Raw genomic sequence first — 24,578 nt, 5'->3', positions numbered from 1 at the left:
GATCTTTGTCTAAAACTTGAACTTCTGCCGTGGACGTAATTCCCACCTCTCGTACCGCCACCTTGGCTCGTGCCCGAGACGTCGCCCCCCCCCCCCCCCTTTGCCGAGTGACGCGCGCGCCTTCGCCAGCAATCACATCGCTATTCCACGGACACGCTCTTACGCTTTAACAGGCGTCTTTAATGCACCCACGTGTTCTATGATGGGCTGACATATGGGCCAATGCCCTGATATTTACGGCGATGCCGTGCGCGCACTTAGGCATTCGAATGTCTCCACACACACGTTGGCGTGTCCTTACGTGAGCCCCCCCCCCCCCCACCACAACACGTGGGCCCTTTTGCCCCCAGGGCGCTTATAATGTAACACTTTTTAAATCCTTTATATTAAGTTCGCTTGCTTGCTTGCTTAGGACCGTGCAAATCTTTCGGTCGTTTTTTAACCCACTTCCCGTGATCCAATCGAGCTGACGTTTTGCACACAGACTCGTTGTGCGTGACAATGAATTTTCGTGAAAATTTTTTTCCAAAATTTTACACTGTTTAGGGAATTTTTTAAAAATATTTATTTACCAATTGGTTAATGCTGACACACAATCATCTGACCCATAGGTGGCAGCCATCTCAAGCCAGAGGACGAGAGGACTCTAGCCGCCCCGATGCCACGCATATAAAGAATTTATAGTGAAAAACTTTGTTTTTACGTGTTAATTTTTTTAAGTTTCACGTTTGTTTTTTTGTTTGTGTTGTTGTTGTTGTTTAGCCATGAGGTGAGAACTCAGGAGAAACGCGGGGTGCCGTCTCATCGGCAAAGAGTCACCTGGGCGGAGGGCGGTGGTCATCAGAATAACAAAAAAGCCAAAAAATTCGAAATAAAAGTACAACGATTCAAGCAAATTTTTGAATGGGAGCCAAAACAATTTCTGCCGCATGAGAAATGGAATTCTTCTTTATATAGCACAAACATAAATCAATGTTCGAGATCATAAACTCCCTCAAGCATTAGTCGACTCAGGCAGATTATGTTTCAGATTGTTCCTAATACGTTTTAGAAACATTAAACAGATACAGCGTGACTGTTGTCACCAACGAGTAAACAGATGTTGATGTATGTCAAATGCAATTGCAAGTGAAGTTATCATAAGGAATCGACAGATTAGCATCACGTGGTGATTTCGACATGAGGGTAACCGAGGACATATTTGAAGAGATGGAATTCCAGGCGCACATGTCCCTGTTCTCTGCCACGTGCCATTAACTTACGTTCTGACTCCTATATATATTTACAAATTAACGTGACTAGCTTGACGAAAGTACATTTGCAACATTATAATTCAATAAAAGATGCGTTGCTATCAAAGTGGAGCAATATTCGCATAAATACTCTCATTTGTTTAGGCTGTTTCGCCAAGATGAGAATCTGGCTCTCCGTGTCCTGCCTAATGAGGCTTTTCTGAGTTAAACAAGTGGCAATGTCTCCCAATAAACATCGGCAAACGTGCAAAGGACAATGTTTATTATAGTGCAGCAGCAGCAGCAACACGAATCATACATCCAGGAAAGCACCATTCTCAAGGCTATGGCACAAAGGTCCTCTTACGCTGCTGCCGGAGGAACGCAGAAACATTTGATACATTTTTCACATCCACGTGCTAGACGAAGATCCCCCGTGTAGCCTTAACAGACTGCTGGGGCAAGTGCTGTTAGCGAGCACCTATGAAGGCCGGCACGGCACACGAGGGGGTGGGTGACCAACACCACGCCCGGCCGCCTTTGTCTCCCCAGTGGCGATGTTTACACCCCGCACCCATTGGAGGCTGAGTCGACCTAGGGTAGGCCCAGGACCAGTTTAAATAATCGTCACCGGTGTTGGCCGTGGGCGGGAATCGAACCCGGGTCGCCAGGTTCGAAGGGCAGCGCGCTAACCGCTACACTACCGCTCCCCACCACACACACGTGCGCATCACCCCCCCCCTCCCCCACCGTGCCCCCCCCAAAAAACTAAGACAACCCCCCGTTGAGGCCACCCACGCCCCCCCCCCCCCACACACACCACACACACACACCACACACACCACACACACACCACACACACACACCACACACTACATACACACACACCATACACACACACACCCCCCACACACCCCCACACACCACACACACACACACCCCACACACACCCCACCCCCCACACACCCCCCACACACCCCCCGCACACACACCGCACACGTACCTTGCACCTCGTCCTCCGAGATGTCGGGCGGTCCCTCGGGAAGTTCGGGAATGCTGCAGAGGCCGCGGTACATGAGCCCCGTGCTGACCGGGTGCATCGGCATGACTGCCACGTGCCACAGGTGCGCGTGCCACAGGTGCGCGTGCCACAGGTGCGCGTGCCACAGGTGCGCGTGCCACAGGTGCGCGTGCCACAGGTACGCGTGCACGACACGTGCCGGTTTTCCACGCGCGCCGGGCCGAGCCGAGCCGAGCCGAGCCGGCCGCCACCCTCACCTCGGCCACACCTGCACACGCGCCGGGGGCCACGCCACGCGGTTATTATTGTTGTTGTTGCCGTGGTTGTTGTTGTTGTTGTTGCAAGTTCGTACTTTTGACAGTGCTTGGTAATTGTAAGCCGGCCGCTTGGGGGGGGGGGGCTGTGTTCATTTGATGAGTTCGCATCACGTTCGACGACGACGACAGGAAATATGTTGGTCAGCTAAAGGGGAATTGGCCACGACGGGTGGACTTCGTTCGTCGAGAGTTTGAGTTTTTTATTTTGTCGATTTGCTACTCCTAAATAACGTCGGAAGGAGCGCAGACTTACAGAGTCGGTCCAGATGCGTTGTGACCCCCCCCCGCCCCCCGCCAAATTAACTGACCCCTAAATTAGTTTGTTTGTATGTTTATTTCAGTTTTCAATTAACTTTTTTAAAATATATATATGAATTTCGATTTAAAGCTTTCGTGACTGCAGGGATTCATCTTCTTGGTTCTTTCGGTAAAGTCACGTAGAAGGGAAATAATAAAATGTTTTATTGTTATTATTTTATTATTTCCCTTCTACGTGACTTTACCGAAAGAACCAAGAAGAATATATATGAAGTTTTAGAGAATTAAATGGGGGGGGGGGGTGGGGGGGTCACAAGACATCCGGACCACCTTGTACAGCGGTTTTTCTTATATGGGTCCATAGTTTGTGTTGCGTGACCACAATCGCACCACTCGTGCCTTTGAACGTTCCATTTAAGAAGAAGGAGTGGCGCCCGCCGGCCCGTTGACGTTCTGATGCGGTCGGTCCCACGGTCAACACCGCCAGTGTCTCGGGGCACTGCGCTCATGAACTTAGAAAAAAATAAAATAAACAAACAACACACGCCAGCCGGAGCCTCTTACCCAGCGGTGACGGGGGAAGAGCTCCCCCCCCCCCCCCACCGTGCCCCCCCCTCCACCGTGCCCCCCTCCACCATGCCCCCCCCTACACGATGCCCCCCCCGTCATGCCACCCCAGAATGCCCCCCCTCCGTGCCCCCCCACCATGCCCCCCCCACCATGCCCCCCCACCACCATGCCCCCCATCATGCCCCCCCACCATGCCCCCCACCATACACCCCCATCATGCCCCCCCACCATGCCCCCCCCACCATGCCCCCCACCATGCCCACCCACCACGATGCCCCCCCACCACCATGCCCCCCATCATGCTCGCCCCACCATGCCCCCCCCCCACCATGCCCCCCTCCACCATGCCCCTCCCACCATGCCCCCCCCCACCATGCCCCCCCACCAAGCCCCCCCCACCGTGCCCCCCCCACCATGCCCCCCCCCCACTATGCCCCCACCATGCCCCCCCCACCATGCCCCCCCACCATGCCCCCCCCACCGTGCCCCCCCCCACCTACTCCCCCCCGCTCCCTGCCAGGTGGCAAGAGGAGATTTAATCGCTGCCGAGTCGTCGGAGAGGGAATTTTGAAGACGATGGGTTTTGTTTTTTTTAAAGGTTTTTTTTTTTTTAAAGGTTTTGTTTTTTTTAAAGGTTTTGTTTTTTTTAAAGGTTTTGTTTTTTTTAAAGGTTTTTTTTTTTACGGTTATGAAAAAGTAACGTTTACGTAAACACGGTGTCACGGTTTGTTTGTTTTTTTACAATTTTTTTAAACAAATATTTTAATTAATCACTGCTGTCACACACATTTGAAGTTACTTCCATGTTAATCAAGCAACGGGGAGCGTTCATCGTTAAAAAAACATTCTCAACAGCCTCAGCTGAATGCAAAGGCGAGTGAATGAAAACGGAGCAATATTCAGAATTCCACACGAGCAGCAAGTTCGATTTGTACAAAAGTTTGCCTGCAAAGTCACCACGATACAGTTTATACATTTTAGTATGAACATCCAATGCCGGCCAGGTTATGTTAGCAGAGAGCAGATCATAACATGATCGTGGTCAGTGAAGACACGAACCAATAAAGTCCAAAGTCGCGTTCCACTCAAATGAGAAATGAACGATACTCATCTCCCGGTTACAGCTCCTGGGCCACTGGTGACAATTCCACATTTCCATGGAGAGGACAAGTCTGTTAAAAAGGAAAGACAGCTGCCGTTGCCTTTCCACAGCCTGTTACTCGTTTGATCAAGCCGAGAAGAACGAAAGGCTGAGATGAAAGACAAATACTCTGATTGTAAATGTTGCGGCTTTGCTCTCCAACACACCGGTGTGCTGTACTAGTGACGAATTGGCACGTTCTGTTTACGTGACAAACCTTACTAATTGGCTGCGTCGGGGGGTGGCGGGTTTAACGACACATTGATATTTTCGCGATCTAACAAAAAAACTCTCTATTATGGATGATATAAACTTGGAACATTGCAATTACAAGATGCGCTCTTCTCTCTAAACACATGACCCCCCTCCCCCCACCGGTCCCGCATGCACACATCTAATCAAAGCATCGTGATTGCATTCATCTCCGAGCAGTTTCCAGCGCGTTCGGCTACTTACGGTGCAAAAGAAGTTCAACATACGTGCAATAGAACTGATTTTATTTTTTGAAATCAGATGCTATCCAGGGTGAGTTCGCTTCAGGTCACTTACGCACTACAGAAGCAAATGGGCATGACCCGGACACAAACACGAAGATCCCAAAATACCAGGGGGTGGTCAGGCAATAACTTAACTCTCCACCGGAGACGTCGACATGCCACGCCAAGAACTCATTGCATGCCGAGCTGACCCAGAAGAAGTCCAGGTCAGGTTCAATAGCACCTAAGTGGCGATGACGTCACCACGGCGCTTGTGCCAGACTAGGTGCACTTTGAGTGCCACGTGAAGTGTCCAAAACTGGCTGGTAGGAGGTCACGTGACAGACCCAGGTACCGTGGGTTGACTGACTGAGATGACTGATAGATAAATGCATCACCTGTGCTCCCCACTGTGCCGACTTGCTGTATTTTAGCTGCCCGGAGCTCCGCTACGTTGTTGTGAGCGTCGCTCCTCTGCGCTCCGCTGTTGTTGGAGGGTGATTGCCTCGAACTGCTCAGTCGCGTTCCAGTCGCACCAAAACGCACAAGACAAAGATCCCTGTAAAGCCTTAAGAGACTGTTGGGGCAAGTGCTGTAGCGAACACCTATGTGAAGGCCGGCACGGCACACAAGGGGGTGGGTGGCCAGCACCACGCCCGGCAGCCTTTGTCTCCCCAGTGGCGATGTTTACACATCGTACCAGGTACTCATTATATGCCGAGTCGATCTAGGGGAGGCCCAGGACCGGTTCAAATATTCGTTACTGGTGTTGGCCGCGAGCGGGAATCGAACTTGGGGTCGCCGGGTTCGTGGCACGACCGCTCCCCACATACACAATACACACGCAGAAAAACCACACTTCACGTGTCAAAAACGAATGGCTACAAATTGGTCATTTTACTTAATTGTACGAGTGTGCCAGTTTACTTTGCAACCTCAGTGGGCTCTCATCGGGCTAACACAAGGGCAGGAGAGTTACTGGAAGCTTTGTAGAATTGAGGCTCGTTGCAAGTCGTGTAGCCACCACGCACAAGCAGCCTCGGCTTGTGGGCATAATGGTGGAGGGTTGTGGGAGGTGGATGCAGCAATATCCTTGCTGCTCTGCGCTCCACCGTACCGTCAACAACAACCCACACTGACCAGGGTGGTCAAGTATGGTCGAAGAGTCTTTCACGGCCCGCGATGCACAGAGTAAACCCTCGTCCGTCATTGAATTGATAGAATCTGGCTCTGTTGGTTGAGTGTGCTTGTCGATTACTGATTTGGTAAAAAACAAAGTTTTAAAAATAAAAAAGTGGTTATAACGAAGAGACGGAGTTAAATAAAGGCAGAGAGAGTAGTATGGTGCGGAACACACACACACACGTATACAGGGTGCTTTAAAAATGTTAACGCTTATATGGGACTATCGTTTTTAATGGGAAAAGAACGGTATAATGCACCGTAACATGATAACAAATGTCATGTTAATAGCTTCAAAAAGTCAACGAGTCTCCCACTTGTTCGCCATCGTTGTCAACGTGTGGCCTGGAATCTTCTCCAGGTGGTCTCCAGAGCCCCGGAAGCAGCACATTTCTTGTGATGTTGTTGCAAATTCTCACAAGTGTCAACATTGTTTTGAAGCACCCTGCATCATGAGAGACGCGTGCCGTGCTGAGCTAAACATGACGCAGGTGGCATCGGCGGATTGAAATGAATACTTGTGGAGAGAGGGCCCAGACTGGCGCGAATGAATGGTGATAGGGGGTCGAGTGTTCCACAACGAGGCATTTACCGAGGACCTCCCCCCCCTCGGGACCCAGGGGAAAGGCAGAGAAGGGAGGCTTAATCGGCAAGAGGGTACACAAAAAAACACGCATGGTGCAGGCGCGGAATTTGTTTTAATTATGGCAGAAGCAGGAGACCAGAGGCACGGGTGGCACGAGATGCGCGGTTGAACACGCGGGGGAGGGAGGCGAGGTGGCTTCGTGAGTACAAAGACAAAGATCCCCCGTATAGCCTTAACATAGTGTAGGGGCAAGTGCTGTTAGCGAGCACCTATAAAGGCCGGCACGGCACACGAGGGGTTGGGTGGCCAACACCACGCCCGGCCGCATTTGTCTCCCTAGCGGCGATGTTTACACATCACACCAGGTACTCATTTGAGGCTCAGTCGACCTAGGGGAGGGCCCAGGACCGGTTCATATAATCGTCATCGGTGTTTGCCGTGGGGGGAATCGAACTCGGGTCGCCAGGTTCGTAGCGCAGCGCGCTAACCGCTACACCACCGCTCCCCCGTGAGTACGCACGCGACAACACAGGAAGTGGGACTCGAGCACTCGTCGGCTCGAGTTTTGTTTGAGGTTTTTTGTTGTTGTTGTTGTAAATTTGTAAACAACAACAAAATAAACGCACAGCCCATTTCGTTGCGTCTCATCGTCGCAAGTGTGCGTTTTTAATCGGAGCGACGATGTCCGATCCCATCGCCCTCCCGCGAAGGCACGCGAGAGCTCATTCGGTTTCATAAACAAAGAGACAAAGGGAGCCTATGGTTGCACAGAGGACGGTTCGTTCCATGCGGGGCGCGCAGCAGGCAAGGACTTTTGAAGAGCACCCTCCTTCAACGTGGCGTCCGATCTACAAGCACGCGCGAATTAATGACCACGTACGGAGTGATTGCTACAGCGTTGACGGATAACATTTGGCACGCGCTCGCCCCCCAAAAAGAGGGTGCCCCTCGATTTTGCTGCTCACCGTTGGGCCCCCTTCCTATTCTTGGTTTTAAAAATAATAAAATTAAATTAAAATACAAAAATAAACATTAATTGAAAATTGTGGGGTTTTTACTTTCATTATTTTAAATTTATTTTAAAAAAATTATCTACGTGACTTTACCGAAAGAACCAAGAATATGAATTCCTGCAGTCACGAAAGTTTAAGGGTCAAAATTTGGGCCCCCTTCCTGTTTGCAGTCCCGCTCAAAGTTGTGCATCACAACACCCGTGGAACTTCGCAGCGCTCTGGATACTTTTGATCCAAGTAATTCATACTCTTAGTTTTTTCGGTAAAGTCACGTAGGTAAAAAATAAAATTAAAATTAATAAAAATAAAATAATAAAATTCACGACGTTTCGGAGGCAACACAAGTCTCCGTCATCAGGTGGGACCGTCATGTTAATTTTAATTTCATTTTTTACCTACGTGACTTTACCGAAAAAACTAAGAGTATGAATCCTTGCAGTCACGAAAGCTTCAAATCTAGAATTGTTCCAAGTAAATTTGGAAATTTGCCGCGCGTTGTTTCGAGCGTGCAAGCTTAGCTCCTAGCAACTCTAATTTACTCCCCTGCAGCATAGCAAAGGATGTCATTAATCGGCTTAACTTAGCTTCCTTATCAACCAGCTCAACTTCTGCCCCCTGCATCATAAAGCTTCAGTTTTAACTCCTTGCGCACCTCCCAGCCCACACATTGCCCCCACACTCACGCTGGCCCCTCCCCCCCCTCCCCCCCCACCCAGGTATATAATCCCTCGTCACAGCCATCTCTTAGGCACACTTAAGCGGTTGTTCTTTCGCTGTTTGTCCCCACCTGAAGACGGACGCTTGTGTTGCGCCCGAAACGTCGTGATTTAATTGAGTTGTTTTCAATTTAATTTATTTTATTTTTCATCTACGTGACTTTACCGAAAAAACCAAAAAGTATTGATCCTTGCATTCACGAAAACTTCAAATCTAGAATGTTCCAAGTAACAAAAAAATTATCCAGTGAAAACTTGACGGGACCTCCTGAAACAAGAGTCCTCAAGGCCCAGCGAGGATTTCTGGCGCAACAAGTGCGGTGATAATACTAACGACGGTCGCACAAGGTGACCCATTTATAGACCGATTTCTAATGACGCCCTCTATTCGCAACGGCTGATTGAATGTTATGAAAGTGATAGTTCCATAGCTCGCAGAGGAGACGATTAATTAATTATTTAATTCGTGTGTTGAGTTTGCTAAGGTGGCATGTTGAGGCTTTGAAATAAAATATTTTCTCTGAACAGGTTTCCCTCGCTTTATGCGGGTTCCGTTTGTGCAATTTCGTGTATATGCGGGGAAAGTATTTCTCCTGAAAAATAATTGCCGTATGCTGTTGGAATTCACTCCTATGTGGCTATGTGGTCGGACGTGGGACAACATTGCGTGTGTTCTGCTCTATACTCATTTGAAGGCATGTTATATATTCAGAATTTTATGCGATTAGTTGATAACACGTGTGTGTATTTGCTTATGCTTGATAATGGGGAGCGGTAGTGTAGCGGTTAGCACACTTCTTTTCCGAACATAGATAGACTCGTCCATCTGAACAACTGCCAAATCGCTGTCTGTGGTGCGGACGTTAGGAAAACCCGCCACTTTTTTTCAAATTTTCTTGCTGTGGATTTCACACCTGATGATGATTGCTTGTGTTGCAGTCGAAATGTCGCGAGAAGTTTATTGTTTAATATTTTTATTTTATTGTTTCCCTTCTACGTGACCTTACCAAAAGAACCAAGAATATGAATCCCTGCAGTCACGAAAGCTTTAAATCTAAATTTAAAATATACAATAAACTGCCGGGAAATTCCGTAACATCATACAAACCAACACACTCTCTGGACACCTCGAAGGGAAAACATAAATCTAACCAGATAAGGTTTTTCCCCCTTGTGCAATGTGCCGCACACGCATAAAAAAAAAGAACACTCATCAAAAGATACCAATCAAACATATGTAACATATATTATCCTCCACAAGTTACAGAAATAAATCAACTTATACATCTAGACTGCAAACTCATTCCTTCTTAACTGCTTTTTGTGTTTAGATTGTTGTCCTTCCCCCGCATCTCCGATGCGCATGCATCACAATTCAGGACTATAGGAACAGTTACACTCGAATAAATGTATAAGCCTTTTTAAAACGAATTGCTGCATGAAAAGCCTCCCCATGCCATAGTTTTTATTTTTATTCAAATGTTCGTTGTTGATGTCAATACTTTTATTCTGAGCTATGTAACCGTGGATAATACGCATTCATACCAAAATAAATCAATCTGAGGATAAACACATGTTGGAATTCAGTAGAGAATCCATGCATAAGTATGATTTTTCACCCTTGTTTAAAACAATGTGTTTATCTTGTATAAAAAAGAAAAGTAATCCTTCAACAATTCAAGTTATTAGTGAATGAAATGCATTGGCCACAACTACATTCCAACACATTACTGTGTAGTCACCAAGGGATTTCCATTGATTTTTTTGTTTGTTTGCTCCCTTCTCATTCGCATGTCATTAAAACCCCAAAATAAACATGCTTTCTCTCAACAGGCTCTCTCATCTGGCTATGAAGCAAAATTAAATTACAGAAAATAGAAAATGTATAAAACTTTGTATGCAAATCCAGGTACTGCACACCACTTACATTGCTGTTGACAAATGATTCATCATCACAATAGTAATTTAGCATAGCCTCTTTTTAACCACGCCTTATTTACACTCAATACAAGCGATATTACACCATGCAGAAATATGTAAATTAACCCACGATTTCTAGCCATTGCGTATGCCAACTCCAAAATGCAAAGTGCATTATTAGCTGAAAGCACAACATTCAAAGGGCCGTTGCTGTCACGTGTTCGCTGTGCGTGCACTGTTACGTAACGCCAGGACACTACGGGCAAGGCTCCCCATTTCTCTCTCTCTCAGCAGTACAGCTCTTCGTCCCCGCATCATCAGCGCCGCCGTGGCTCGCACAGAGCCAGTGCTGCGATGTTCAGGAGGTCGCAACCTCCACGGGAGACGGATAAACAGGGACGTTTCCCGGCTTGGCTCGGACTCTATGTACGTGTGTTGACTTCCTTTTCAAATCCTTAATATTAAGTTCACTTGCGCGCTTGCTTGCTTGCTTACGACCGTGCAAATCTTTTGGTCGTTTTTTAACCCACTTCTCGTGATCCAATCGAGCTGACATTTTGCACACAGACTCGTTGTGCGTGACAATTTATTTTCGTGAAATTTTTTTTCCAAACTTTTACACTTTTTAGGACAAAAATATTATATTTAATTACCAATTGCTTAATGGTGCCATGCAATCATCTGACCCGTAGGTGGCAGCCATCTCAAGCCAGAGAACGAGAGGACTCTAGCCGCCACGCATATAAAGGATTTATAGTGAAAAACTTTGTTTTTACGGGTTATACTTGTTTCAACGTACGTAGCCAACCTTGCTAATCGGAGGTCCCGTGGTGGTGGGGGGAGGGGGGAAGGACAGCAAACTGACAAAAAAAACCAGTTCGAAAGAAATGCATTTTCAATCGAGATTTGAAAGTGCGTCGCTCCGGTGGCTTCCTGATATCGGAAGGAAGAGCGCGTTCCAGACGGCCGCAGAAGCGCATCTGCAAGCGACCCGCGATTCGATGGCCGCTGTTTGTGTTCGATGGCCAGCAACCAAAATCTGCTGCTGTTGCTGCTACAAGGTTGATCGGAGTTCGCGTGATGATGGTTTATGCTCCCCGGCGAGGTGGTGTGCTTCTTCTGTGGCAAGCACTTTGTGTGTAATGAGTGCGACCCTGATATAATGTAATTCGTTCGGCAACCAGAAGCCGATGTTGGTCGGCGACCACTGGACGCTCATGGTCGGATCTTGCACTCATCATCATTCACCATCACCGACACCACTCGGTCGAGCAAACGACGTACACACGCCCCATCGGCCTCAACGCGAGATATCGCTGAGTACAAGGCTGGTCACCCCGCAAGGTACACAAACAAAACAATCCGGAACGCACCGTGTGATTAAAGACTATCTCACAATAGTGCAGAGGAAGAAGGGATGAACCAGGGCGAAAAAACGTAATGTGTCTTTGCACAAATAAAATTACTGCAAACCGCAACTTTGAATGACCCAAAGAGACCGACAGATCTGCCGGAAGCACCGCAAAACGGTGGCGGACGCCTCAATCCTGGAGGAAATCCAAAGGCGGGCTGTCGTAAAGATTGCCCTACGTGTCAAACAACAACAAAAACTCCAGCCACGAGCGTTGTTTGACGCGCTGCTGAGCGGTTTTGCGGTCCATCGAGTTCATCGCCCTTGCGGAGTCGACAGAGGAGGGGAGCCCTTGCCAGAGGTCGCAACCGGGTACCCGATACCCGTACCCTACCCGATACCCGGCTACCCGTACCCAGCCGGGTACAGGTACGGGTACCCGTTTGCGACCCTGGTGCGACCGGGTACGGGTACGGGTAGGCCGTGAGTCACTGGTGAGTAACTGTTTGTCACTCATTTCCCAACGTCTTGTCTCTTCTCACAATTCAAGTTCCTAGAATAAACCTACCCGCGCCTGCAACATAGCTTCATCCCAGAGGTCGCAATCGGGTACCCGATACCCGTACCCCCTACCCGTACCCGGCCGGGTACGGGTAGAGGGTACGGCCGGGTACGGGTACCCGTTTGCGACCCTGGTGCGGCCGGGTACGGGTAAGGAATCAAAACCCGTTTGCGACCTCTGGCCCTTGCTGGGACGTGGACAACGGTTGCCCGAGGATTGTCACTGGCCATCGGGTCACATGCCTACAATTTTACTCTCTCATTAACAAAACATCTCACCGCATTTCGATTTAAAGCTTTCGTGACTGCAGGGATTCATACTCGTAGGAACCTCTGGTTACACCAGCCCACAGGGGATTATTGTGTCTGTCCGTCCGTCGTGCAGGGAGGTGCTGGGTGGGGAGGGAGGGAGGGGCTGGGTGGGGAGGGTGGGGAGGGGCTGGGTGGGGAGGGTGGGGCTGGGTGGGGGGTGGGATAGGTGGGGCTGGGTGGGGAGGGGCTGGTCACCCCGTGGTGCCCTTATAAAACTCAACGTTTAACCTACTCACGCCGGCTTGTGCCCGCCCTCACAGTCGGGCGTATTTGCGGAATACACCACGCCGCCGTTGACCCTGGCCATTGACCGAGCAACCCAACGTTCCTACCAGCTCCCTCCGCAGGAATGTGTTATTCCTGGTTCTTTCGGTAAAGTCACGTAGAAGGGAAATAAAAAGTAAAACAATAAAATTCTCACGACGTTTCGATTGCAACACAAGCAATCATCATCAGGTGTGAAAACCACAGCAAGAAAAAAAAAAAACGTCGTGAGAATTTTATTGTTTTATTTTTATTATTTTATAATTTCCCTTCTACGTGACTTTACCAAAAGAACCAAGAATATGAATCTCACCGCATGTGAACGTATCGGCGGTATTTTACGCAATCATTATATCATATATTTCCAGCTATTCGCAAGGCCGGTGGCTAAATCTTTGCAGGCGTGCGTCACAGTCGGTTATCGTGATGTCGAAGCAGTCGGAAGACGAATGCTACACGAGCGGCTAAACCACGAAGCTTCGCAAGTCTGTTGAACGTATCGCAGTACCCAGCCTGATGACAATAGGCTGGCTCCGTAATTCCAGGGACAACATTTGACTCCACGTGCCCGAGACTTGGTCGGTCGGTTCCTCGGTTCAACGGGACCCAAATCAACGGTCAATATGGACCCCTTTTTTTCGCAAGTCTCAGAAGACTGAATAAACCTTCGAAGCGCGTCAAACTTGGCTGCAGAGTCAATTAAAGACCCGAGACGACAGAGTTGCTGATTCAAATGCTGATTTTAGACGGTCTTATGAGGTTCCGGTGTGTTATGCTGCATCGGTGTACCCCCAAAATATGTCCACATGTAGACATTATATTATTTTGTATGGTGGCAGCAATATGATGCCTGCGTCTAGGTCTGCTTGCCACAAGAGAGCTTCAAGAGTTCGTTCGTGTGGATTTGCTGCTCCTCCTCCGTTGAAAGAGCGCAGACTATGAGGCCGTCCATTAATGACGTCACATGATTTTGGACGATTGTTGACCCCCCCCCTCCCCCATCGTCACACGGCGTCACAAAAAGTCAGACCCCCCGCAAATATGACGTCACAAAGCTCTGCCCCCCCCCCCCCAAAAAAAAACATGCTTCAAATCGCTTTCAACTATTGTCATTGTAGTGCGTATTTAATGTGGCGCTGCACTCTGATGTTGTAGGAGAAAACATTTATTTAAAAAAAACGTCTATTTAATTCAGTAGAACGTCTTGTCTATATTTATTTAAAGTTGCGCATTTTGATGTGACGTCACATTTCTCAAACCCCTCCCCCCGCCCCTCGTCACACATCGTCACATATGTCTGACCTCCCCCCCGCCCCCCAGGTGCGTGACGTCATTTATGGACGGCCACTACGGTGGCTTACGATACGGTCCATAGATGCGGGGTTTCTTGGCCAGAGTCGCACTGCTGTGGCGCATGTCTGCGTGTCTTTCATTTTTGCACTCATGAAGAAGATGTGAGCACATCGGCCTGTTGATGATCTGATGCGCTTGATGTCAGAGACAGGGGGTGCAATGTGCGCGTCTCGAACGAGGTGTTCGTTCGATGCATTGAAATGTGGGCAGCGTTGGTGAAGTGGTTAGTGAGCGCACTGCATTGATGGGCAGCGAACAGGACTTGCCTATGCAGTTCATCTGGGATAGTACGGTATATCGCCTTGTGTTTATGCAAATAGCATAGAGAAAACAGTACACACTTTAATTGATAAAGCAGTGCACCAACAAAGGCTATAAAGATACTGCAACAGAGGATATCTACATGTGCAAATTAGTTTAACATTCGTGTAGTAATAATAATCTACAACTCTCTTTCCTATTCAGCGTTCACCCCACACAGCTAATAACTAAACACACATGGGTGGTAGAGACCATTATGATCATCAGTGGAAATATTCCAAATCCTAAGCTTAAAAAATATATACAGTATAGCGAACTGCATCGCACGAATTCACATAATAACAGCGATGCTCTGGATTGTCTCGCTCGGGGAAGCCAACCCGAGCCTCGAGGTTTCCCTTCAGGAGAGTCGTGAACTGAGTGGCCAGAGAAAAAACACCCCCACGGCTTTCCCAGCGTAACGCTCAGAGCTTTGCAAAAAATTATTGAACACCCATAATTGATTGAACACTCATAGCACAGGTTTTTGTGTGTTTTAAATCGCGTAAATATATAAATGTGTCGTTAAACCCGTCACCACCCGGGTGGTGGCGGGTTTAACGACACATTAAACCCACGACACGTTTATATATTTACGCGATCTAACCCCAAAAACCTCTATTGTGGATGATATTGGTCGCGAAAGCCCCGGGAAGTGTTAAACAGATTCCACGCTGCTGCTGTAATACCATCTGCTGACCACCTCGCATCAAACGCCTATTTGGCACTTGGTATTCCAGGTACTTACTCTCCCATCCAAACAGTAACCAGGCTCGATACCGCTTAGCATTCGGGCCCAATTCGGTGAGCACAAGACAATGCCGCCGCTGCTGCTGCTGCTGCCACCCAATCAGCGATTACAACGTCTCCCAGGGTGTCATTTGAGGGATGGATTACGAAGTCCATCCACAATCGGCGTCGAACCGAGTCAACATGGGACGCAATCATTGTGCGAGCATAGAGGTCTGAATTAGGTGCGAGGCTACAGGCACAGGCAGTGCGTGTTCAGATGCCCAATGTGGAGCGAGCGGGGGGGGGGGGGGTACACAGCGTGTGATGCGGGGGTAGGGGACATGGCATGGGGGACACTGATTGTGGGGGGGAGCGGTGGCGCATCGGTTAACGCGCTTACACTGCAAACCCGGCGACCCGAATTTCTATTCCCGCTTACGGCCAACACCCAGTGACGACTATCTGAATCGGTCCTGGATCTCCCACTAGGTCGACTCAGCCTCAAACGAGTACCTGGTTCGGTGTGTAAACATCAGCACTGGGAGACAAAAGCGGCCGTGCGTGGTGTCGCCCACCCACCCCCTGGTGTGCCGTGCCGACCTTCATAGGTGCTACTCGCTAACAACAGACTGTTAAGGCTATACGGGGGATCTTTATCTTTGTTTGGGGTGCGGTGGGGAGGGGGGGGTGACACAGCACGGGGTGTGGGGTGCCACGTGGACGCTGCTGTCCGCGGTGCTGTTCGGGTCGCTGTTACCGTGAATCTGTGGCTGAGCAAAGCGACACGTGACCGCTTCACTGGTCAACACACTTTTTTTGGCATAAGGTATTGCAACGGTTTTAAGGTAATTTTGGGGTGCTGATTCCAAATCAGGCATCGGTTTTTGTCTATCACATCGGGTTTTTGAGATATCAAATATTGCATTTTCAATAAAAACTGCAGAAGAAAAATATTAAAAAATGTGGATATCTACATAAAATGATATTATAAACACACTATCCTAAAAATACAGCACCATATTTTAACACTAAAGCAGTCACTGACTCGCAACAACTTGCAATCATAAGTGACAGAGATAATTTCGGGTAAAATCAATGAAAATGGGGTATGCCGATGGCATAAAAATGAGATGTGATAGAGCAAATCTGAGATCACATTTGTGAATCAGCACCCTGAAATTAGTCTAAAACAGCTGCAAAAGTCCAGGCCAGAAAAAAAAAATGTTTATTTTGTTGTTGACCAGTGATTTATTAACACCCAGCGTGCGTGCGTGCGTGCCCTAACCCGCCTAGACGCCCGTGTCATCAGGGCGACTCTTGCGAATATCACTCTCGCGCCACCGATCGCCCGCATCAACTTTTAATTCCACTCACAAAAAAAAACCTCTCCCTCTCCCCCCGCGACATTCTCTTCCCTGCTCACGACTGCGCTTAGTGATGACTTTACGTGTCGCTATAAATAGCGTGTCCGTTACAAAGGTTTCGGATGACGTGGGTTTGTGAAGGTGCGCGGCGCGCGCGTGTCCAACGCTTGCTTATAATAAGGCGGACAGTCGCAGGATGATGCAAATGTGAATTATAACGTCCCAGACGGGTTCGAGGTCTGACACGTGGCACGCGCGCACATATAGGGTGCTTCAAAAAACAATGTGAACACTTATATGGGACTATCGGTTTTTTTATGGGAAAAGAAACGATAATAATACAACTGGAACGTGATAAAAAATGGTAAAAAAAAATGTTTGGAAATGTTGTGGAATCACTCTTCAACACACCGGTGGGCTAAAGTAGTGAACTATTTGTCTTTTGTCAACGTGACACTTTTTTACTGATTGGCCGTGTCGGGTGGTGGAGGGTTACGACACATTTATAAATAACGCGATCTAACCCAAAAACGTTTATTATGAACAAATGACATGTTAATAGCTTCAAAAAAGTCATAGAGTCTCCCGTCATTGTCAACGCGTGCCTGGAATCTTCTCCAGGTGGTCTCTCCAGAGCCCCAGGGGGCACACTTCTTGTGGTTGTTGTCGCACATTCGCAGCAATGTTAACATCTTTTTGAAGCACCCTGTTTATAGTAAAACCCTCTACGCTTGTAACAGTAGACACCCAATAACAGCAAATTTGCCCACGTGAATCCCCCAACAAGTGACGCTACTGCCATCCAGGAGGTTGATTGGTTTCAGTCATGGAGCAGGGTCGGCCTTAAAGTTCCACTTTAAGTCTTGGGCTACACACTGAGATATCCCCATTATTCGTGAACCGAGTAATTTGCCTTCGTGAGTACGTGTAAAAGGTCCACTACGAGCTACTGATTGAAAAAAGAAATTCCCCCTCCATTAGCGGCATAACAAAAACCAACTCCGGTATAAAACCGGTTCCTGCTTTTCTGAACCGCTAATCGATTTTGAAAACGCGAACCGGACTAGCGGCTATTGTTTAACGCCCCTAATCAATATACCGCGGAACATGCAACGTGGAAACTAGTGGAAGAAACTGCCTCCGCCTTCATCCTACGATCCTGGTTCGATTCCAGGGCACGGACACCCGTGGTAGCTGCTATCTGAAGCGAGCACGCGTCTCCCTTTAGGTAGACTCGGCCCGAATAATGCCACGAGCTGCTGCTGCTGCTGCTGCTGCTGCGGTATATTCAGCAGCAGCAGCACTGGGTCACAGAGAAAGCTGGGGACTGAATAGATCCGATCAACACCATCCTCCGTGCGCGTCGCAATATGGGGCCGAGCTAACGGCCATCGCCCCGTCGAAGATGAGCAGACAAGGTCTGCTCAATGTTGATGTCCATAATCTGTCTCTCCACAGACTCGTTTTAAGTAGTTGTTCCACGACCCAATCGGCCCAACGGACCCTCTTCTGGGAGTGAGATACATTTTTTCCGGCAGCATTGATTCAGCACAAGCAAACTCTCAAACTCAGCCCGCCATACCCTGCTGTATGGCGCTCTGCCAATTATTATAAAGTTTCCAATTGTTTAAACAAAACAGAGAGAGTTTTTTTTGTAAAACGGGGAGTTGCCGTCCCTGTGACGGTTAGCAACACCGGACTTGCAATTGAGAAGTCTGGAAAATCAGAACAGGTTTTTATATTTTCTGCCAACAAAACAGACGTTAAGATGTCCGGACACCAAATAGAGACATTTTGCAAGGGATCAAGTCCGCATTGACCACACACAGTACGTGTGGTGAACATGCAAACAAAACATTGCTCCGATAACATACGGGCGTTGTCTTGCAAACCGGTTGGCCTACAAAAAGGAACCCATGATAATTAAGAAGTCGCCGGATCGATTCGATTTCCCGGAGCGGCAGTTGTGACACGAGCAGGTTGCTCAAAGCCCGCACCTCTGTCCAACCAGTAGTTGACATTGGGCAGTCGATCGGTGGCAGGTCGCGTGGTGGTGGTGATGGTTGTAAAGTGTGGGCACGCCGTATCTTCACCCAACAACGTCTGGTTGAACGCGGAAAAGTAGACCAAGCACGCCCCCCCCCCCATCCTGCTCGAGTTCGCTCTAGTGCGGAGGCCCTTCCACCAACAGGGCTGTGTAGCAAGCAATTGCGGGGCTGCGCTTCGACCTTGTCATTTCGTAAAACAGAAAACCAAAAAAGTAGTTCGAGTCGTAAGGCGGCAGGAGGCAGGCGCACTGCGCCGTGATCCGGCGACCTCAGGGTTTGATTCCCGGCCATGGTTTAAGGTCAGTGAGACGCTACATATCAACCGATCAACCCTTCACCGCCAGCCCGCCATGCCCAGCCGGGTGAAGTATGCGGTCAAACAACCACGGCGTTAGGAGGCCATCCATCACCCGGTTTTAGCGGATTGCCAGAGGCCCGTAAATTGTTACATTCGTCAAGGCAAATGTGTGCGAATTATGAGCCACGAATGGGTAGCCTCGTTTGGCGAACGAAACAATTCATAACGGGGAGAGGGCGCATGAAGTGCTGTGTCGTGATCTGCGAGCCACGCGATCATCGCCTGGGTAAATATGCGACTGCACGGACACCCCGTGGCCAATGCTGTACGCTCCACGCGTGTGTGATGATGCATCAGCGTGTGATGATGCATCAGCGTGTGATGATGCAGGATGTGATGCAAGGAATGTGTGATGCATGCGTGTGTGATGACCAGAATCTAAGAGGGGAGCAAAACATCGATTCATCTAATCATAACGAATTATTAAGCTCAGGATATGTGCATTGGACAGAGTGCGTGAGAATCGATTTTGTACGCAGTGGGTTCGCGTGACTCACTCCAGCCGATAGAGGCCGCTATATTAACACAAATGACAGCATTTTTTTAAATCGATTTTTTTTATTTTACGAAATTAATTCGTGACCCTGCATCGTGAGTGAGCAATTGCGAATCGTTGAACGCCGACCCATATCGGCCCCGCTATCCCTTGAGCATGTGGCTAGTGCGAGATGCATTACGCAAATCCCAGACGCCAGCGCGCACATCTACCGCACAAACGCATGTCCTGTGCCACGTTGCTGTTACTCTGTACTCTCAATGGCCCAGCGTGTTGGCACTCTTCTCTTCCTGAGCATGATGGCAGCGATAACTTCGGGAGCTTAAATGCCAGTGGCGAGGTCTGTTTGGCCGCGAGGAGGGGGGCTTCGGGAGAAAGAGTTCCTGGACGTTTTGCTATTTATTTTCTCTTCTTGGTTCTTTCGGTAAAGTCACGTAGAAGGGAAGTATTGCAATAATACAAATAAAACATTATTTTTTATGTTTTATTTTTATTATTTTATTACTTCCCTTCTACGTGACTTTACCGAAAGAACCAAGAAGATGAATCCCTGCAGTCACGAAAGCTTTAAATCGAAATGTATTTATTTTCTGTTGAAGGAGCGCAGACAACGGCGGTTTACTATGTGGTCCATCGTGTCTCGATTGATCTGGCCAATATACAAATGTATGGACAGCTTATTAAGATACGTCCAACAGTCCACGCTCTGCTGATGAGACTCAGAGAAGGCAACACCGGTGCAGGGTGGTTGTCTGCTGAAACAAACGCTGATGGCCTAAATGTGATTTGATTCTTACGTGTTGATAAATTAAATATTCGATAACTAAGACAACTTGCAGACAGAGTCAAGTTCAAACGTCAAGTGTCTCACTGCTCACGCGAGCAGCGAGGCAAGGCTCATTTGCATTGCTGGACCTCAACCAACGGTGGAAATTCCACATTCCCACGACGTCCTCTGGCTTTCCACGAATTGATGGCAATGTTTGTCGACTCTGGAAGGGGCTAGTGCGTAGCATCCGCCAGATTTGCATTTACACTTTAGACTATTCGATAGTGAGTTGAATGCATGAATGTAGTGTATACACAGGTGCTATTCGTTACACGTACGCAACACGTGACGTTAATCGTATATGACACGCGTGTGAAAAATTATGGTCACTCCGCTAAAGATATCGTTAATATGGGAAAAAAACTCGTGGAGTTTGCGTGGGTAGAGAGCCGCCCTCGGAATAACTCGAAGAGACACGGGAAGAGGCGCATCCCTTGGGGCAATGCACGTGAACATGTGGCATCACGCTCACTATTCAGACCGAATGCGTGGATGTGTGTGTGTTTGCTGCTGCTGGACACTGTGGCTCCGCACCGGATGACGAGCTGTGGTGAAGAGCTCCGGACAGATTTGGGCAGCCAAGGACGGAAAACGCGTGCACGGGGACGCCGGGAGAGAAATGATGAAGACGGCACAGCCACGAGATGGTGATGATGATCATAATCATCATCATCACCATCATCATCATACGAGTTTGCATCTATTGCGCGTTTAATTGCTACATCTCAAACCAATGACGATAAAAACAATCTCATTGTCACGACAAGGATTAAGATAACTCTGATAATCGATGAGGATGAAGATGGTGTCGATGGTAAGATTGATGCTACTGATGATGATGATGGGGATGATGATGGGGATGATGATGAGGGGGGTGGTGATGATGATGATGATGACAAAGTGGAGGACAATGATGAATAATAAGACGTAGGTGATAGCGATGACTGTGCTGATGATGATGCTGATGATGCACGCACAGTAATGAACTAACCTGTTTATCGTCACGCAGTGTCGCCGCACATGGACACACGTGTCCGGAACACACGCTCGCACACACACACACACAACAAGCAGGCTACAGTCATCCTCGGCAACAGCCAGCCGACAGCACGGGCGCCTTCGCTCGTGACTGTGCAGGTCGCCCCAATGCGCATTCTATCTGAGCCGCACAACAGAAAGGCTCCCTCATTTTGTACCTACGGATGTGAGCAATTTCACAGAGTCTGCACCGTCTTCATTCCTGCCTAGAGACGGACAAACAATATATCATCTGTATATGCAAATATATATTTTCGTTGTAGACCAAGCATCGCCCTGCGTTCGTTTGCCCCAGGTGTATTTCAAGAGGGACGCCTGATAACGACAAGCATACATGAGTGGGTTGACGTCGTGATTACTCCCAGCGAAATTAACAATTACCCGCCGCAACTGGAGTACGGAATTACGGCCGCGTGCATCAGCGACACGCATCGCGCGTCGAGTAAACGCGGTGCGTTTTGAATTGAGCAAACGGACCCAGACCGGACTAGAACCGGAGTCCGTGAACCTCAGAGGCAGGCGCGCAAAACCGCAATCGGGGCTTACGGCACGAGTCCGCGTAAATGCAATAAACACGCACGCCTACAACAACGGCGACGAGAACAACACACAAAGCACACATCCACACTTTCATAGCCCCCCCCCCCCCTTACAAATTTAGAACAATTTGCCATCTCATCACCATCACGACACGCAACGAGGCACGCTCGTTGCCTGGTGCGTGCAGACGAGAGGGATGGAGAGGAGAAGAAGAAGAAAAAAACGTGCTATCTTAGAAAGGAGACGCCTGTTGAAACACAATCAGTCCTGCGATCTTACACACACACACTAACGGACGGGCAACAGATTCGCGCAACAGCAGCGGGCAAACCGCAACTGCACGGAGCAACGCAGACAGATCCTCGCTCACCTTATCCCTCTGTTATTATCCCTGCGTCTTGGCGTCCGTTAAAGTCCCGGGCTCGCTGTGCCGCCCGCTCCCGGAGATGCGGACGAGAGCGAGAGAGAGGGAGAGACACACACACACACTTGCTGCTTCGGCTCGGTAGCCTCTCTGTGCCCCCCCCCCCGTTACGCGGTAGGAGCTCAGGCGAGACGTGACGGCGCGTCTCTACCTCACTGCGAGATGCCGTCGATGCACTCGAGAAATCGTCCCGGAATCCGGAGCGGCTGCCGCGCGCATGGCTCCTCCATCCTTCGCCGTTCCACCACCCGCACCGCCAGTCCGCTAGCAGCCGCCGAGAGCTTCACGAAGCACGGAGCGCGGACTCTCAGCGCCTCCAGAGCTGCCACCGTCACCGTCACCGCCACCGGCGTGGACGAGACGAACGTCGCGGGCGAGGGGGCGACAGACGAGGCGCCGTTCGGCACCCTGCCGAAAAGAGAGTTGAGCGGCCACCAGCCCCCAGGACCTTGTCTCTGCGCGCGAGCAGCAGCTGCCCATTTAACCGTTTATGTTCACGAATGCACCTACGCCATTCGGCGAGGTCTATTTATTATAATGATGATAATAAAAAAAAATATTGTTTGCTACTACAGCAATGTCCTTTGTTTGCACGAGAAATCCAGACTGAGTCCCATTGCTCTATTTTTGCAAGAGGGGTCCTCCTCCTGCATTGGGGAGATGTGCGGTCAATTCCATTAATGTTTGGTTTCGTGTGCGACGAAACCAGAGAATCAAAAGAAAAGCAATGAATGCGAGGGGGGAGGCGTAGCACCGAAATCTCTGCGCTGATGGCTTCAATAATCCATTGTTCGACCACCTCTTGGCGACGTCGTGACAGCCATGGACAATGCCATTGTTTTTTGCACCATCAGATTGAAGGCATGCAAACGATCCGAATACAATTTCACATTATTGTTTTTTTTTAAGAAGATGCGTGGGGGTTGTTTACAAAGCCGTGATTTGAGAGGTCGTTGGGCCAAGTGTCGAGTTGGTGGTAGTGGGAATTGCGGGTCTCGTATTAAAATAAAGGCTCATTCAACGAGCGAATGGATAAACCACCGGCGGCGCCGGCTGGTGTGAAACTGTAGAGCTCTGTGGAAGTGAAATACAATTCACACGGCTATTGAGATATAATAATCATCTATGCCTCGAGTTTCCGGGCGGTCTACCCCGGCGATAATGTCGCTGTTTAGTAGTTGCTGTGGGTCGTCGCCAGCGAAGCTAGCCGGGTAGCTGGCTGCACGGCCTCTTCCTTGTAACATTTTAAGGAGTTTGGAATACATCTAATAGATGGCGACACCTGAAAACGTGCGACTTTAACGAATACAAAAGACTGACACGGTCCATTTAACATTTCTCAAACTTAGGATTGTGTGGTCCTATTAATTTAATAATTTTTCTCGGATAATATTTTAATCCTGGAGATTATAAAAAAGTAATTATTGGCTGTTTAATGACCTAACTAAAAGCATTACTCTTACGGCTCCGAGTACAGCATTGTGAGAAGAGTATGAAAGATAAAGCCGTATATTTTTGTCCATTAAAGAGCAACGAGTTATCTACGAGTTAATACTAATTATTAATGTTGTAATCATCGTACTACTATAATGAAGTGAGAATTTGTCGCTCACTCTGTATATCCAGAATTATTGTAACTTCTTAAACCATTCTTTTTGAGCGTGTAACATTAGTGAAACGTTTATATTCGATCAAGTATTGATTTGGATAATTTTTGTTTAAATGTTAGTTTAAAAAATATAACTTTCACAAGTTTTCAAGTTATAACGCGTAAATTTATAAATGTGTCGTTAAACTCGCCACCACCCGACACAACCAATTTAGTAAGGGTTGTCACGTAAACAGAACATGCCAATTCGTCACTAGTTTACGTGACCAACATTACTAATTGGCTGTGACGGGTGGTGGCGGGTTTAACGACACATATATTTACGCGATCTAACCCCAAAAAAAACAAATATTATGGATGATGTTGGTCGCGAAAGCCTACTATGTGTTAAACAGTTTCAATGACAATGCATATATTTATTATCAGTTTCTTTGCATGTTTTGCCACATGCATGTGTGGTTAATGCAGTCCTTGATTCCTTGCAAAAGGTGTCTATTTGGTGTTTGAACATCTTAACACCTGTTATTTATTGCCAGAAAGGGTAAAACCTATTATTCTTTCATACCA

At 48.4% G+C, this 24,578-nt stretch overlaps 1 protein-coding gene across 3 annotated transcripts in view; it reads right to left on the bottom strand.

Annotated features, from left to right (window-relative positions):
• CABP7 (calcium binding protein 7) overlaps positions 1-22,870 on the bottom strand; it is an 89,118-nt gene extending 66,248 nt beyond the window's left edge. For 2 of the 3 annotated variants that reach the window (XM_061562058.1, XM_061562060.1), the window contains exons 1-2: positions 22,554-22,870; positions 2,236-2,521 (exon numbers count right to left, since the gene is read on the bottom strand). In XM_061562058.1, the coding sequence (XP_061418042.1) occupies positions 2,236-2,338 (103 nt within the window). In that variant the 5' untranslated portion in view covers positions 2,339-2,521; positions 22,554-22,870. Of the gene's footprint in view, positions 1-2,235; positions 2,522-5,413; positions 5,527-22,348; positions 22,412-22,553 lie in introns of those variants that run through there. The other variant, XM_061562059.1, reaches the window with a different exon arrangement.
• Positions 22,871-24,578: the final 1,708 nt, after the last annotated feature.

The sequence above is a fragment of the Lethenteron reissneri genome, chromosome 28 (assembly GCF_015708825.2).
Source record: "Lethenteron reissneri isolate LAM-NWPU_2019-01 chromosome 28, ASM1570882v1, whole genome shotgun sequence".
NCBI lineage: Eukaryota > Metazoa > Chordata > Hyperoartia > Petromyzontiformes > Petromyzontidae > Lethenteron > Lethenteron reissneri.
The sequence above is the reverse complement of the archived record's forward strand: the minus strand, read 5'-3'. Positions and strand labels throughout refer to the sequence as shown.